The 15,266-nt window shown below is 33.7% G+C and overlaps 1 protein-coding gene across 1 annotated transcript; it reads right to left on the reverse strand.

Annotated features, from left to right (window-relative positions):
• Positions 1 to 9,855: 9,855 nt before the first annotated feature.
• Positions 9,856 to 11,523, reverse strand: LOC145280276 (SCAN domain-containing protein 3-like). The gene has a single exon (XM_080132050.1). It carries the CDS (start codon positions 11,521 to 11,523, stop codon positions 9,856 to 9,858), a length of 1,668 nt encoding a protein of 555 aa, XP_079988176.1.
• Between the last annotated feature and the right edge of the window lie 3,743 nt (positions 11,524 to 15,266).

Genomic DNA, 15,266 nt, shown 5'->3' on the forward strand with positions numbered 1-15,266 from the left:
TATATATATATATATATATATATATATATATATATATACACTACTTCGTAGATCACAGACTGTGCGGGATCGAATAATACTCAGCAAATGTTGTAACGTCACATACTTTTATTTTCATTTAAGTATATGCATAAAATCGCACGTTTTTATCAAATCGATTGATTGTTCCCTACAACGAAGTTTTCAGAGAGGAAGCTTTTTATGTGCCCTAGCAGTGGGTTACTTCACAACATATTGTAGTGTAGAGATTTGCTACATCATTGTTAATTTGCGTTATAAACATAAACATTCATTTCGAACGCGCCCTTTTATTATCAAAGAAAGAACTGTAGACATCGTGATTTATTTTTGCATAATGATTTGAATTTTGAAAACAGACAGACGTCAAGTAAAATTAAAGTTTCATTTCGAACACGCCCGTATCCTATGTAAGAATCTACTATTGATTTAGAAGTTAGGTATTTCTACTATTTAAATGATTTAATGTTTAATACATTTATGATGCTAGATTGAAAAAAAAATGTAGACTCGGCTCCAAATCGGACATATTTTATAATCTAATTTATAGATTATGACGTTTTGATACTTAGCAGACACATTTCAACACAAATGGTCCGTATGAACACTTTCAGGCAAATAAAGTACTTCCGTGCATTTTTTTAATTGTCTCACCGACAAAGTTTATTTCATGTAATAGTAGAAATATATAGATATAATGAAATTGTGCACGAGGCATATATATATATATATATATATATATATATATATATATATATATATATATATATATATAAAGAGAGAGATAGAGAGAGAGAGAGAGACGAGAAATATATGTGTGGTTATACTAGATTTTATTTGCATGCATTCATTTGCATCAAACTTATAAATACATGCATCATTATGTGTGTGTTTATTTTCTAAAAAGTTAATCAATTAGTATAATTTTGGACTCTTTTTATGTGGAAAAAATGATTACACAGCTTCAGAATGCATATATAGAACGTGATTTGGGCAATGCTTTACCAATAGCTGATTCTAATTTTCCCATATATGAAAACTTATCACTAATATAGTTATAGTAGTAGTGTTTTTTTATGTTACGCTTCTGCCGTCCAAATATTTTTAAATGGTGAATTGCAAAAGAGCTAAAGATTATATATATATATGTGTGTGTGTGTGTGTGTGTGTGTGTGTGTGTGTGTGTGTGTGTGTGTGTGTGTGTGCGTGCTTTCGATAGAGCCGGGATATAAATAAATAAATAAGGTATAGGTAATAAGGTAAAATATTGACGTGAAAGAAAACAGATTTAGAAAATAAAACAGACAGAAAAAAAAAGAGAAAATACCTATAAGTAAATACATAAGCAATATCAATGGGAATAGCGAACGCTCTCCTCCATATCAAATATAAAGCCAGAATCAACCCCACTCTCTCACACACACCATCGCTATTAGTCAGATGCCAACCACTCTTTTTACTCTTTCCTCTCTCTTTCGTTCATTCGTTTCTCTCCCTTAAAATCAACTCGCACGATAGAAAATATAGCAACAGCTGACATCAGGAGCGCGCTGATAATCCCAAAGGAAAAGAAGGAAATATCTCAGAGGATAAAATTAAAATGTTATCCTTTTTTAGATAGAAAAAAGAAAACAGCGAAAAAAGTGATATATGTTATATGTACCTTATCCCAGATATTCACAAACTACACACTGGACATTTGATGTTATTTACCTGAAGATGAGTACCCTTTTATAGTATCCCATATCTCCTACCTCTCTTCTAAATCCTATCTCTCTCCATATATTTTCTTCACTACGATTCCAGGACGACATTCATATCATCTTTTACGATGTCGTATATTTTTTTATTTGCGCGGTTTATTTGTTCGACTACACCCCGAACCATTGAGGTATTGCATTAAAATTCAAAATATATTAAATAAAATCCCGTTTTATATAATATCATCGTTCAAGGTCAAATGGTCATGAAACATAGACAACAAATTTTAATTTGCGGTTCCCGACACATTTTTTTTTTTTTGTATTTCCCTATATTTTGTTACGAGCAGTGTAGGGTGAATGCGCTTATTTTAGATCCGAAAATTCTTACTAAATGCGATCACCCGGGCCTAGCTTCTCCCAGCTCGTAACTATATATATATATATATATATATATATATATATATATATATATATATATATATATATATATATATATATATATATATATTACGAGCAGTGTAGGGTGAATATATATATATATATATATATATATATATATATATATATATATATATATATATATATATTGGTTTCGGTTTAGATTCAAGCTGATGAAACCAAGTCATTTAGATTGATTTTATTTTTTTAAATCCTAGGTTTTAATATATAAAACTCGATAGCGCCTTTATGCTATAATACTACCTTGGAATCTGCAATAATTAAAACATCATATTTCATTCTACTTTACGACCGAGCTACGCGAGGTGCCCTTGCTAGTTTAGATAAATACTTTTCAGTTTTAACAAAAGAGCTACAATAATATCAGAACGTATCGATTTACGCTGAACATTTACAGACTGCGTGCATCGATATATTATATATGAATAAGTCCCCATGTGGAATTCCCACAGGTCCCGCTATTAATTATTATTTCTTTCTTCATAACTATAAGGTACAAAATATGTAGCGCCGGTAGCTCTTCGTGAATTAAAAAAAATGGAACTACTACAGCCTAATACGTCTTACATCAATGTCTTTTTTAGCAGGTATATGTCGCCTACAGTACATTGTATTGAACATTGTTTATACATTTAAAACTTAAGATAGTTAACATTACTTAACTTCTGTAATCTAATGAAAACTTGTGAAAACCTGATTATGCACCATATGATACTACGTCAGACTCTTAAAAGTATTTTTTTTTAGTTTGTAATGCATCAAAAATATTAATCAATTAATAAACACTTGCCCTTTTTGGTTTTGCTGTATAAACATATACTGATAAACCCTTCATATTTGCTATTGCCGCTTTTCACGTAATCATAAAAAATCAGACACGCTTTGTCCACGTCATCATATTTATTTGCACATATTCACACGCAGCAAGAATTTAAAACATACATCGATTCCAGTTCGACACGCATTTGAAGCCCGGCGCCATATTTCAGTTGCACGTGGACATTTTGCTTGTAATAATGACGGAATGACAAAGACATTATAGAAAGCTTAAACAGAATTCTTTTCATGGCTAGTCTGAACAGTTGGGCGCCATCACTAAAAACCTTATATTTTATTCATGTTTTGACCGGTCGAATAGTTCCATTCACTCTAGCGGCTTTCATCTCGGCGGCAGAAAGAGGCATAAATTTAATGTTATTTTCTGACTCTACATGACATTTAATACGCCAATCAAAAGGTGTTTTGCTCTTTTTGTAAATCTTTGTGTAACGGTCTTGATTTATTTAGAAAAAAAGGAAATATTGTTAAGTTTCTCATATTTTCAACGACGTATTTGAAATGTTACTATGATATACTCGCTACAATTCTCAAATTCTCGCTCATCGACTTTGTGTTGTACTACGTGTTTATGTATTAATTTATGCGCAGTGTTACCTCTCTGCGCTTGAGTGAAAATATACTATATTTTTTCTCAGCAGAAAATATGAATTCTTTACTCATAGATTTATTTTCATAATACAGAAGGATCTTTTATAAAAGAACACGTAGATTGGACCGACAAAACCAAATACCATATGTTAAATGGTTTGATATTTTTCACTGTTTGATAGACAGAACGCTACTCATGATAATGTCTGACAGTTATAAAAAGCGCTCAAATGTAATAGAAACATACAGAGCACTAGCAGAATTACATTATTGTTTACTTTGTAAAGTAATGACAAAAGTAATAAATGAAATCGGGAGTTAGGTGACACATTTTCTTAACTGTATTAATCTAGTATATCTATAAAAGTGAAAATGGGGGCGTACCATTGCCGTTAGGTTTTGGTTTCAATCTCGGATCGAGTAATTTTTCCGTTACTTAGAAGAAGTGAATTGTTTATAAAAACATAATACTCGTATGCACATGTCTAAGTTTTTTTCCGTTTTTTTAAATCACATTTAAAGAAATTTAACGTAACGTATAATATCTAGGTTATTTCTGTGAATAATATATAGAATTCTGCATTAATTTAACTATAATTTATATGCGTATTTTACGACCGGAAACCGCCAGGAGGCCTGCTAGTATACGATAAAATTAATACCGGGTTGACTCTTTGTAGCAATTAAATAATACAAGTTTTCAGTTGACCAATTTACTTTCTTAATTATTGAGCGTGTTCTAGGACAAAACTTAACTAAAATCATTCCGAAATGTGTACACTAAAGTTATGTAAATTTAAAAATAATTATGTTCAGCTGTTTCATTTATATAATTGGGTATATATATATATATATATATATATATATATATATATATATATATATATATATATTCTAGTAAATAGAAGCAATACGTTCTTAAATTTTAAACCATCCTCGTTACGAGAATTAATATAATAGATTGAAAAAGATTGTATAATCGGTAATAATCACTGTGTAAATTCAGACAGCATAATATTTCCGACAGAGAAAAAAGCATACAGGGACACAGGTGTAATATAAAGGTATTCATTCACTTCAGGGAATTAAATATACAAAACGTAGACATGAGATTAGTAACCGAATATATAGATTCATAGTCAGTAACAATGCAAGCGAATTCTGGTATTTCTTACATGAAAATTTATATGATATATTTATAAAATTATTGTTCTTAGGTACTACGTACACAAGTAATCACATACACACGGACAAAAACAAGGACCCACACACAGATATATATATATATATATATATATATATATATATATATATATATATATATATATATATATATATATATATATATATATATATATATATATATATATATAAACTGGTAATTAGAAAAACGCCTGAATAAGATGTTAAATACGATTGCAGATAAAATATATATTTGTTTTTTTATTACTGTTTTATCTGTTTAGTTACACATGTTTCTGTTACCTAATCGTATCAACGATTCAACAATTTCGTCAGACTTGAAGAGAAGTGGTTATTATGATTTGGAAAGACGATATAAGAAGAAGACGCTGCAAAATGTGGGGCATCCCGACTTTGATCCGACAACAATTAAGTTTTAAGATTTAATAAATAAATAAATAAATAAATAAAACATCGAACAAGGTTGAAGTTGAGTTCACAAACTTTAGCCAAATACAACACGGATTTCGAGTATATATGAAAGAGAGAGAGAGAGAGAGAGAGAGAGAGAGGAGGTGTACAGATAAAGAAGGGTTCGTGGAGAGAGAAAACGGAAGAAGTAAGCACTGAATGAAGAAAGGGAAATACAAATGAAACAGGTGGGGTGTTTTCACTATTGAGCTGTCCGGTAGTTTTCGCGATTTCGTATGGAATTTAGCACGTAAAGGATGTATGCGGATTGGTGAGGGGATGGTTCTGGGTAACTAAGATGCGTCCTTTTAAGGTAAGGAAATTACATCCAGTAAAAGTGAATTACCTATTTAAATGAATTTGCTGTAAAGGTATGTAAAACAATTAAGTGACTTAAAATAAATTAACAATAAAATTAAAAATTGTGAAGCATTGATTGAATAGGTATGAAGTTATGAAATATGTATGTAGATAGATATAGGTAATAATATTAATAATAATAATAATAATAATAAAAATTAAGAAATATATATATATATATGTATATATATATATATATATATATATATATATATATATATATATATATATATATATATATATGAATAAAACAATAACACAGAGCGATAGAAATAATAGAATGAGAAAAATAAAAATAATAGTAAAAATGAAATTAAAGAAAATTGGGTAAATATATATACGCACGCACACCCATAGTATTTATTTTATATATATATATATATATATATATATATATATATATATATATATATATACAAATACATGATTATATATATATATATATAGAGAGAGAGAGAGAGAGAGAGATAGAGGGATATAAGGAGTGTGCAATAAGTAAAGCCCCTGACCCACTTCCCATAGCAGTAGAGCAATGAAAATTGACACAGTTATTAGTCTTTCTCTACATAGGAACCATCCAGCCTTATGCATTTCTCCCATTGTTTGATGCATCTCTGGGTAACGTTTTTGTAGAACACCCCCAGGTTGCTCCTCCAAACCCGACATGACTTCAGAAATAAAGGCTGCATCATCTGGGAAACGCGTTCCTTTCAAAAACAACTTAATGGCTGCGAAGAGGTGAAAGTAAGAAGGTTCAAGGTCAGGAGAGTACGGAGGCTGGGGAAGGATTTCATAATCACACGTCCGTGCTTCTGATCTGGCGACATGCGAGTTGTGGACTGGAGCGTTTTCCTGCAGGAGTAGGGTACATTTGTTGATCTTGCCCCCTCTCTTGATTTTTATAGCTTTCCTTAATGTCCTCAAAAGTGGAGCATAATAGACTCCTGTAATTGTGGTACCCTTTGCCAGGAAATCTGTCATCACTACTCCGTCCTTGTCTCAGAAGACTCTGAGCATTACCTTGCAAGCGGAGAGCTGCACCCTTGCCTTCTTTGGAGGGGGAGACTCCAAGTGCTTCCACTTTATGGACTGCGCTTTAGTATCTGAACCATAGTGATGGACCCAGATGTCATCCAGTGTAGTCCGTCTTTTTAAAAACTTTGACTCGTCTTCTTGGCACATCTCCAAATTCATTCTCGATCACTCGACGCGTTCTCGCTTCTGGAATAGTGTAAGCAACCTGAGAATCCATCTTGCAGACATCTTGGTCATGAACGATAGTTTCCACGGACGCTGTACAAATCTTGACATCTTGGAGATTTTTTTTTACACAGTGATCACCACTTATCAAGGCCCGGAAGCCACTCAGAGATAAGGGTTATTGAAAGTACAGTACGTTAGTGTGGAGATTTGATGAAGTGTTTACTTAAGGGGAAGGGTGTTCATTAGGAATTTGTTAACATTGGACTTGAACACATCCAAGTTGTAGTCCGGTGGGAAGAAGGCAGATGGAACAGAGTTCCACAGGCTTGCAGTTCTAAGAAATAAGCTTTGTTCATGGACTCCACGTTTTGATTTAGGCACAGATATAGAGTGGAGGAAATATTTCACAGTGGATTCAGCTAGACGGGTGTTTTTCGTGAAAGATTGGCGAGGGGGGACCAGAGATTGGAGTTCAGACGAGCACCTTCCATGGAAATAACGATAAAAGAATGATAGGCTCGCAACGTCTCTTCTGTGGGAGAGAGGTTGCAGGGTAAAAAAAGCGCACCCCCCAACAAGCCACGAAGTCTATTTTGTACTCTGTCAAGGCATGATAGGCTGTTTTTAGCAGCTCCTGCCCAGACATTGCAACAGTATTCCATCATTGGGCGTACTTGGCTTTTATATAGATAGAGAATTGCATCAGTAGTGAGATATCTTCTGGAGCGGTAGAAGGATTCCACAATCTTTCCAGCGAACTTGGCAACAGACTTGATGTACGTGTTCCATTTCAGATCAGGAGTAAAGGTCAAACCCAGAAGCTTGTCAAAACACGGGGCTTCACCCAGACGAGAGCCATTCATCACAATTGATGCCAGATGGGCATCAGAGAGTTGACGATGTAAGGATAGGAGTTTCGTTTTGGATGCATTAAAGGTAACGAGCCATTTGCGAATAGTAATGGGCCGATCTTCCAAACTGCCAGACTCAACTTGACGGACAGATTCCTCACCAATGTCAGAAGGGGGGCGATTAGGTCTGGGAGTTGTTTCCACAAACTTCTGGCCATGTTCGAATTCACGATGCCAGCGTTTTACAAGGTCATATGATGGGCCATTATTACCATAAGTTTCTTTCATTTCATCAAAATCTCCTGTGACATGCGTCATTTCAAATACAAACACCGGATCACTGCACGACATTCAACAGGCTCCATTTCGCACCTGGCTCAGTTCAATTACCTGTGAAATAGGAACCACGAGAAGTTCAGAGCTGTAATTTGCCACATAACCTGTAGAGATATAAGTCACTGTACAAGCAAAATTTCAAGTAGATCCGACAACTGGAAGTAGATCAGAGGCATTAAATATTGCACGCCCATCGTACATAATAAGTATAAATAAATATAAGTATAATTAGCTAGGCGAGTTTAGTGCTAAATGTACCACATATACATAAATTGTACACAGAATAAAACATATATGCACACATGCACACGCACACACACACACATATATATATATATATATATATATATATATATATATATACACAAACATATATATATATATATGCATACAAGTACGGATACATATACAAGCATATGCATACACATACAGAAATATAATCACATATATACACATCTAAAAAGATAGAAAAAATAGAAAAATAGAAATTCAATTTTTTTTAATATGAGAAAATAAAAATAATAATAATAATAATAATATTAATGAATATATTAATTTAAAAAGGATAAGAAAAAAGTGGGATATATAAGTAAGTAAATTAGTTCAAAATATATAACATATACCCATGTGTACACAAGTACCTATATGCACGTATACATATATATATATATATATTCGTATAGACATATGCCCTATTATACACAAATACATGCATGCACATACACATACATATATGCATGCATGCACATACACATACATATATGCATATACAGATATACAAACACGCATATAGAAGTGCATATACACACATATACGTACCTACATATGGACGCACATACGCAATATATATGCCCCATGCATACACACACTAATACATACACAAATAAATACATATGAATACACACATACACATAAATATATACACACATATACCTATACCCACATATATACATACACATATAGAATATACAGGAGCATATAGCCGTACAGACACACTCCTGCGTATAGATTAGGGGTCCAAGTAATTAACCTGAAGTTAGTAACAGAAAAATACGCGAGTAAGACATAATGATAATGGTATTCTGAGTATACCCGTATAAATGCATAAATACGTAATGGTAATATAATGTATGTTTGAGTATTCAGGAGTAAGTGAGGCTATATTCCTAGCAAGTAGGCAAGGAGTGTGGGTTCTAGATGCTTATATTGTTAATAGTTGGGTGGAATGATGGTCCCGGGAATGTATAATTATAGAGTTTGGGGCGAGGTCTAGCGTAGTTTTATGGAAGTTAAATGTGTCACTTCTGGTCCTAGTTTGATGTATTTTTCCAAGTTATTAGTACTGATTTACCTATATTTAATTGTGTTTTGTTAAGAATTTGGTTTTGTGTGTCATTAGGTAAAAAGTGGGTGTTTATAAGTTGAAAAGTTTTTTGCCTAGTTTGGTTTACAGTGTAAACCAAACTTGGCAAAAAACTTTTCAACTTATAAACTTCAGGGTTGTCCAAACTTCATGGGACGCGGGCCGCATTCGGCAAGGAAATTAGATCGCGGGCCGCGGTTGACATTTTTCCTCTTATGCACTGTCTATCCGTACCAGATGTAAAGTAAAACACGTACATGTAGATGAATCTTTATATTTATCATAAAAAACATTCCTTGAGAATAGATTAAATAAGCTATGATGTGAATACTACGAATAAGAGAATTTTGGAAATTTTGAGCAAGATCAGTAGACCAGGAAACCTTAAAAATAACTGACAAGCATGAATAAGAATAAACCATAAATTTATTTGTAAAAAATATTTAAGGAAGCGCGTAAAACAGTACAGTTTACTTAAAATTCAGTGAGATGGGTGTGCCTGCATTTTGGAAGCCAACTCCTTTGTGTCAATGTCAACTGAGGTTAAGGTTAAACGAAGGCAGGCTTCGAGAGATGTTTGATTAAGTAGATTCCTCTCTTTGGATTTAATCGACTTCATTGCGGAAAATGCTGCTTCACAACGGTAGGTACTGCCAAACATTGACAGCAAGTGCAATCCAAAACGGCGTAAATTAGGATAATTCTCTTCAGAAAGAAGAGGCCAAAATTGAGTGATTGGCAGTGTAGCTTTGCTTAATAAAAACTGGTCACGTTGCAAGTCACACAATTCATTGGCTTCTGATATAGTTATAGTCAACGGAGCATTGAATACATTGAAGTTATTCTCAAGGTGCTGGAAATCTTGGAATCGCTTGTTGAAGTCTTCAATCAGGGTATCAAGAGTTTCAACAAAGCAGCAGAAGTTATTGTCCTCTATTTCTTTAGAAATAACATCACAACTTGGAAAGTGAATCAGAATGTTACTTTGCAGATTACTTTGAAGAGACTTAATTTTTTTGCGGAAGCCATCTATGAAACCATACAGAGAAACAATTGTTTGAGTCCTACCCTGTAAACTTAAATTGAGCTTATTCAGATGCTGAGTAATATCCGGCAGGAATGCCAGACCTTTCAGAAAGTTGACGTCTTGCAATAAACCTTTAAATCCCTCAGTGTCTGCATTTAGTTCTACTAAAGAGTTTAGAATCTCATTACGGAAACTGAAGAACTGATGCAGACATTTCCCAGCACTAAGCAAACTAACGGTAGAATGGAGTGAAACGTCAGAAAATTCTGTATCCAAATCTTTCAAGAAATCAACAAATAGACGATGTCTCAGTGCTTTATTACCGCTTCCAATGAAATTAATAATTCTCATTACATGCTTCATTACATCAGATAAACGTATACAGCGACTAGATAACGATTCTTGATGAATAATGCAATGAAACATTGGGCAGTCGACTCCAGCATCTTTCAAGTACGCTATAACCCCTATGTTAGCTCCAGTCATTGATTTGGCACAATCTGTAACGATGCCAGAGCATTTCTGAAATCCACCATTCTTGCTCACTAAAGAATTCAGTGCTTCATAAATATCAGATCCTTTTGTAGTGGTAAAAAGTGGGAGTGAGCCGAGTAACTCCTCACTGACATTAAACTGGGAGTCAATACTTCTAACAAAGACAAGCAACTGGCTGGCATCCCTTATATTTGTGCTTTCATCAAGAGCGAGAGAAAAATAAACACACTGCTGAATTTGATTCATGACCTTCTCCTGAACGAAATTGCTAAGCTCTTCAACACGTCTAGCAACAGTTTGATGCGAGAGTGGAATTTTTTCAAACCCAAGAGCTGCATCGTTAAATCCCATGGCCTTTCCCATAGCTATTGCACATCGCTTAATGAGATCACCGTCAGAGAATGCCTTTTTGGATTTAGCCATCGAAAGTGATACATCATAAGAGGCTATGGTTGTAGAAGACGAAGGCTTCACTAATTGAAACATCTTTTCTTGACGCTTACGCAGGTCTGATTTGAGATCATTGAGTAGGGCTCGCCGCGCGTCACCAGTGTATTTATCATAGCCAGTGACATGAAGAGTGATGTAGTGTCGTTGTACATTGTACTCTTTCATAACAGATATCATTTCATTTCAAATTAAACATACAACTCGACCACTTTGTTCTTTCACCAGAAACCTCAATTCCCAACTATCCTTGAATTGACGCTTTTCATCAGAGATTTTTCTTATCTGAGCCACTGTAAAAAATGTGGCACTAAGTCTGAAAAGAAAAAATAGAACAGAATGTAATGGAGGATTAAGTAAAACTGAAATTATAAAGAATAATAATAATAAATGTTTATTATTTCATCAAAATGAAAATCACAATTTCAAACAATTGTATGCTTATGATGGTGTACTAAAACTATTAAAATTCTGTATACAGTAGGGAATAAAGGTGTTTGAGTTGAATTATTCCAATTCAAACTCAAATAAAGTTTAGTAAAAAACAACTTTTTTCGAAATAACTCAAGAGATGTCTAAATAATACTAATTTTTAAAAGTTTTCTAGAAGAGACTGCGGGCCGCATGCGGCCCGCGGGCTAGGCTTTGGACAACCCTGGTTTACACCATTATACTGAAAGAGGGGTAAAACAAATGAGTTTTCTAGATCTACTTTTCTTTTTTAAAAGTATTTGAGGAGTTCGCTTGAGTGTAATTTTCGTAGAATAGTTCATGATTGTTAAATATTTCAGGTATAGAGGAATTGGTGCTAAGTCTTTTTAAACAGAATTGGGGATATGTTTAATGATATTTGTTGGTGCCTTGATAGTGGGTGTATATAAAGTGAATAAGTATTATCTTTGGCGTATGGTTCATACGTTATCAGTAAATAAGAACACTGAAAATTGCGACCTTGTAAAAATACATTAGGCTAGAGGGTGTCTTTATTGTAGTCTTTTGCTATTCAATATACGTAGAAAAGAATATATTTAGTCTTCTAGATCATTATATTATTTTCCTGTTACGAGATAACCACCATTTTGAATATGCACATCATTTATCTTTCAACACAATATGTAGTGCTGTAAAGTGGGTCCAATTTGATCGCCAAGTGCTATGGTTATTTAACCATTTGGCCAGGATTTAATTGTAAATTTTCCTGATAAATACCTGTAGAAAAATCATAAAAAATTGTGAATTGTTAATGAGTAATCGAAGTCACACTTCCAATTAAGTATAGCAGCTAATTAAGTCTGTGTAGACGGCATATGTTTTAGAGTTCGGTTATGTATAGCTAGGTTTAATAAATTTTCTTATCCTGGATTTAAGAGAAAATCTACCTGCATATAAAAACATATTATCCTATCCCTCCTAATGCGGAATGTTCCAAAATCGGGGGTAATTTTTCAATTAAATTACGATATTTATGACAATTCGACCTCCTAATTAAAATATGTTACTGTCGGATGATTTGCTTGATAGAGCAACTTTTTTGTCTAAAATATATGCATTTTATTCATTTAATACGATCTCAGCAGACTTATTTATATGAATATATATACTTGATCACATTCTAGATTAAGAAATATGAAACAAAAATGTAGTAGGCAAAAAAAATAAATGTTCTGTCAGCAACAGTACAACTTAAAAATAGTCAATATCGCCCAGCTCCAGAAGAGAGGGAATTCCTGTCCGTGATAACCGTGGTAAAAGAAGACACACTCCAATCGCCAGAAACACCCACACACACAGTTTGCAGGACACTGCCGACTCGTCTCTAGCCTCCTGCTTTTATAGTGGCCGGGAATTATCCATTTGCATAATCACATTAGAAAGAAACGTGATTTTCCGAGAGTTGCATGGGGTAAACGCTAATAAAAACCCCTGGACGCCATCTTGGAATTCTCTTCCCCCCCCAACCGGTGACACAACAGACGTACCCGAGGTAAGCTCTTTTTCCCCTCATTTTAGTTATTGCTACTTCTGCTACAAAATATAAGCATAATTAAAAGAAACTGCACAAATCATCAACCTAATCTGGAAAGGCTTCAAAATCATTTTTTTACTCTATGCGAGCATTTTGTAGATAAAAATTAAAATATACTGTAAACTGCATAATCATATTGTGGACAATCAAAGCTACGATACATAAGTCTGACCTGTACTTACTGCTTGGCAATTTAGGAATTCTTGGCTCACTATGTATTTAGTATGCACGTAAATATAATACCTCCAGGACATAACCCCCTCTGTCTTGCACAATTCTTTGTTAGATTTGTGCAAATGAAAGCAACTGTTAACCCTAACTCGTATTATAAACAAGAGGGTTTCTATACAGAAAGTACGTTCCTCTTATCAACCTTGATGAAGCATATACACCTCGAAGAAGGGAACCTTGTCGAAAGCATTAAAAAAGGCAGAATAGAAATAATCTGAATTTGTAACAGATGATGCTTAAAATACCGCTTTAAATTTATCATGATTTTCAGAAAAGCTAGAACACGTTTGTGAGAATTTTATTATCAATGAGAAATATAGTTTGGACGGAGGTAACAAAACAAATATTATTCATCATATTGTTATGAAGTATTAATGTAGACAGATAATATTCAGATTAAAATTTCCAAACGTTGAACGGTGCTCTAAATAATTACTATCTAGAACGCCATTTATGAAACTTTTCGTAGCTGTTCCCCTTTGCAAATTTTGGTTCATTAGCGATATTTTGGGATCGACATTAACAAAGTTTCCAGGCATGATTCGAATGTATGTACTTTTAGAAGACGTTATTAATGTTTACTGGGTCACAGTGTTTAAGAGACTTAAAGCAGATAACTTGAGTATTTTATATTTTCTGTCACGTCGTTTCAGCGAGAGTTTTGCGAAGTTGTATTTATGTTACTAGAATGTTAATAGCACTGGAATATTTCTCAATTAGTTTCCTACACATGAGCGTGTTTTACTGATATAGATTTACTGATCAAACTAAAAAAATATAGCCGATTTCCCAATATCTACCCCCTATTTATGTTCGTATCCCTCTATGAAACACACATGCCTGCTTCTCTTCCTCGTTTACATGCGCTGATGGCATTTAGAGCACGCCATTCATTTATTTGAGGTAAGATTATTCTTGGAATTACAACCAATATCACCTTGAACCATATCATTTCATATGAAACATTCGGGGGTAGTTTTTCTTTTCATTGAATCTTTCTTCGTGGACGTAGTTAATGACTCTTGCCAAGAAGTTTGATGGGGATGAACCTTTTCATTAGACCGTCAAATAATCTTACAATCAAGAAGAAAGATGAGAAGGCCAATAATACGCGTACCCAGTGCGGGATTCTATACTGTTGATAAAAAGGAAACACTCGACAATACCCACAATTCAAGAGAACCATCAAAGCAGCTAACATTTAAGCTTCGAACCAACCTTGAATGAAGTACGAGTTACAGGATATGGATGCTACAAGCCAGTATGATCTTTAAAATATGGTTGACAATAGCATCAAATTCAAACGATATAATGCAGTTCATTTCTCAATAAAAAAATTCAACCGACTTACTGATCTTTCCAGTGGATTTCGTCAGACCCTTTCTACATTGCAGTGTGTGGTGTTCTAACCATGTACAAGAAAAACAGACGTATTATGTACATTTAGAAGAAATTTCCCGATATAACTGTGAAATCTTTTTTCCTAACTTTTATTAGATTCACTAACTCGATTAGATTCTCTCACACGTTTATTTGGATAATGTCCGTATTTTGGAAGCTGCCGCTACAATTATATACAAGGCGGGGGGTGATAATTGATGAATTTGAATAAAAGTGCAGTCTATATAATTTAAAATCTGATCATATTGCGCTGGTTTCTCGATGG

Source organism: Euprymna scolopes, chromosome 7, assembly GCF_053919585.1.
Source record: "Euprymna scolopes isolate OS-2025 chromosome 7, ASM5391958v1, whole genome shotgun sequence".
Classification (NCBI taxonomy): Eukaryota; Metazoa; Mollusca; class Cephalopoda; order Sepiida; family Sepiolidae; genus Euprymna; species Euprymna scolopes.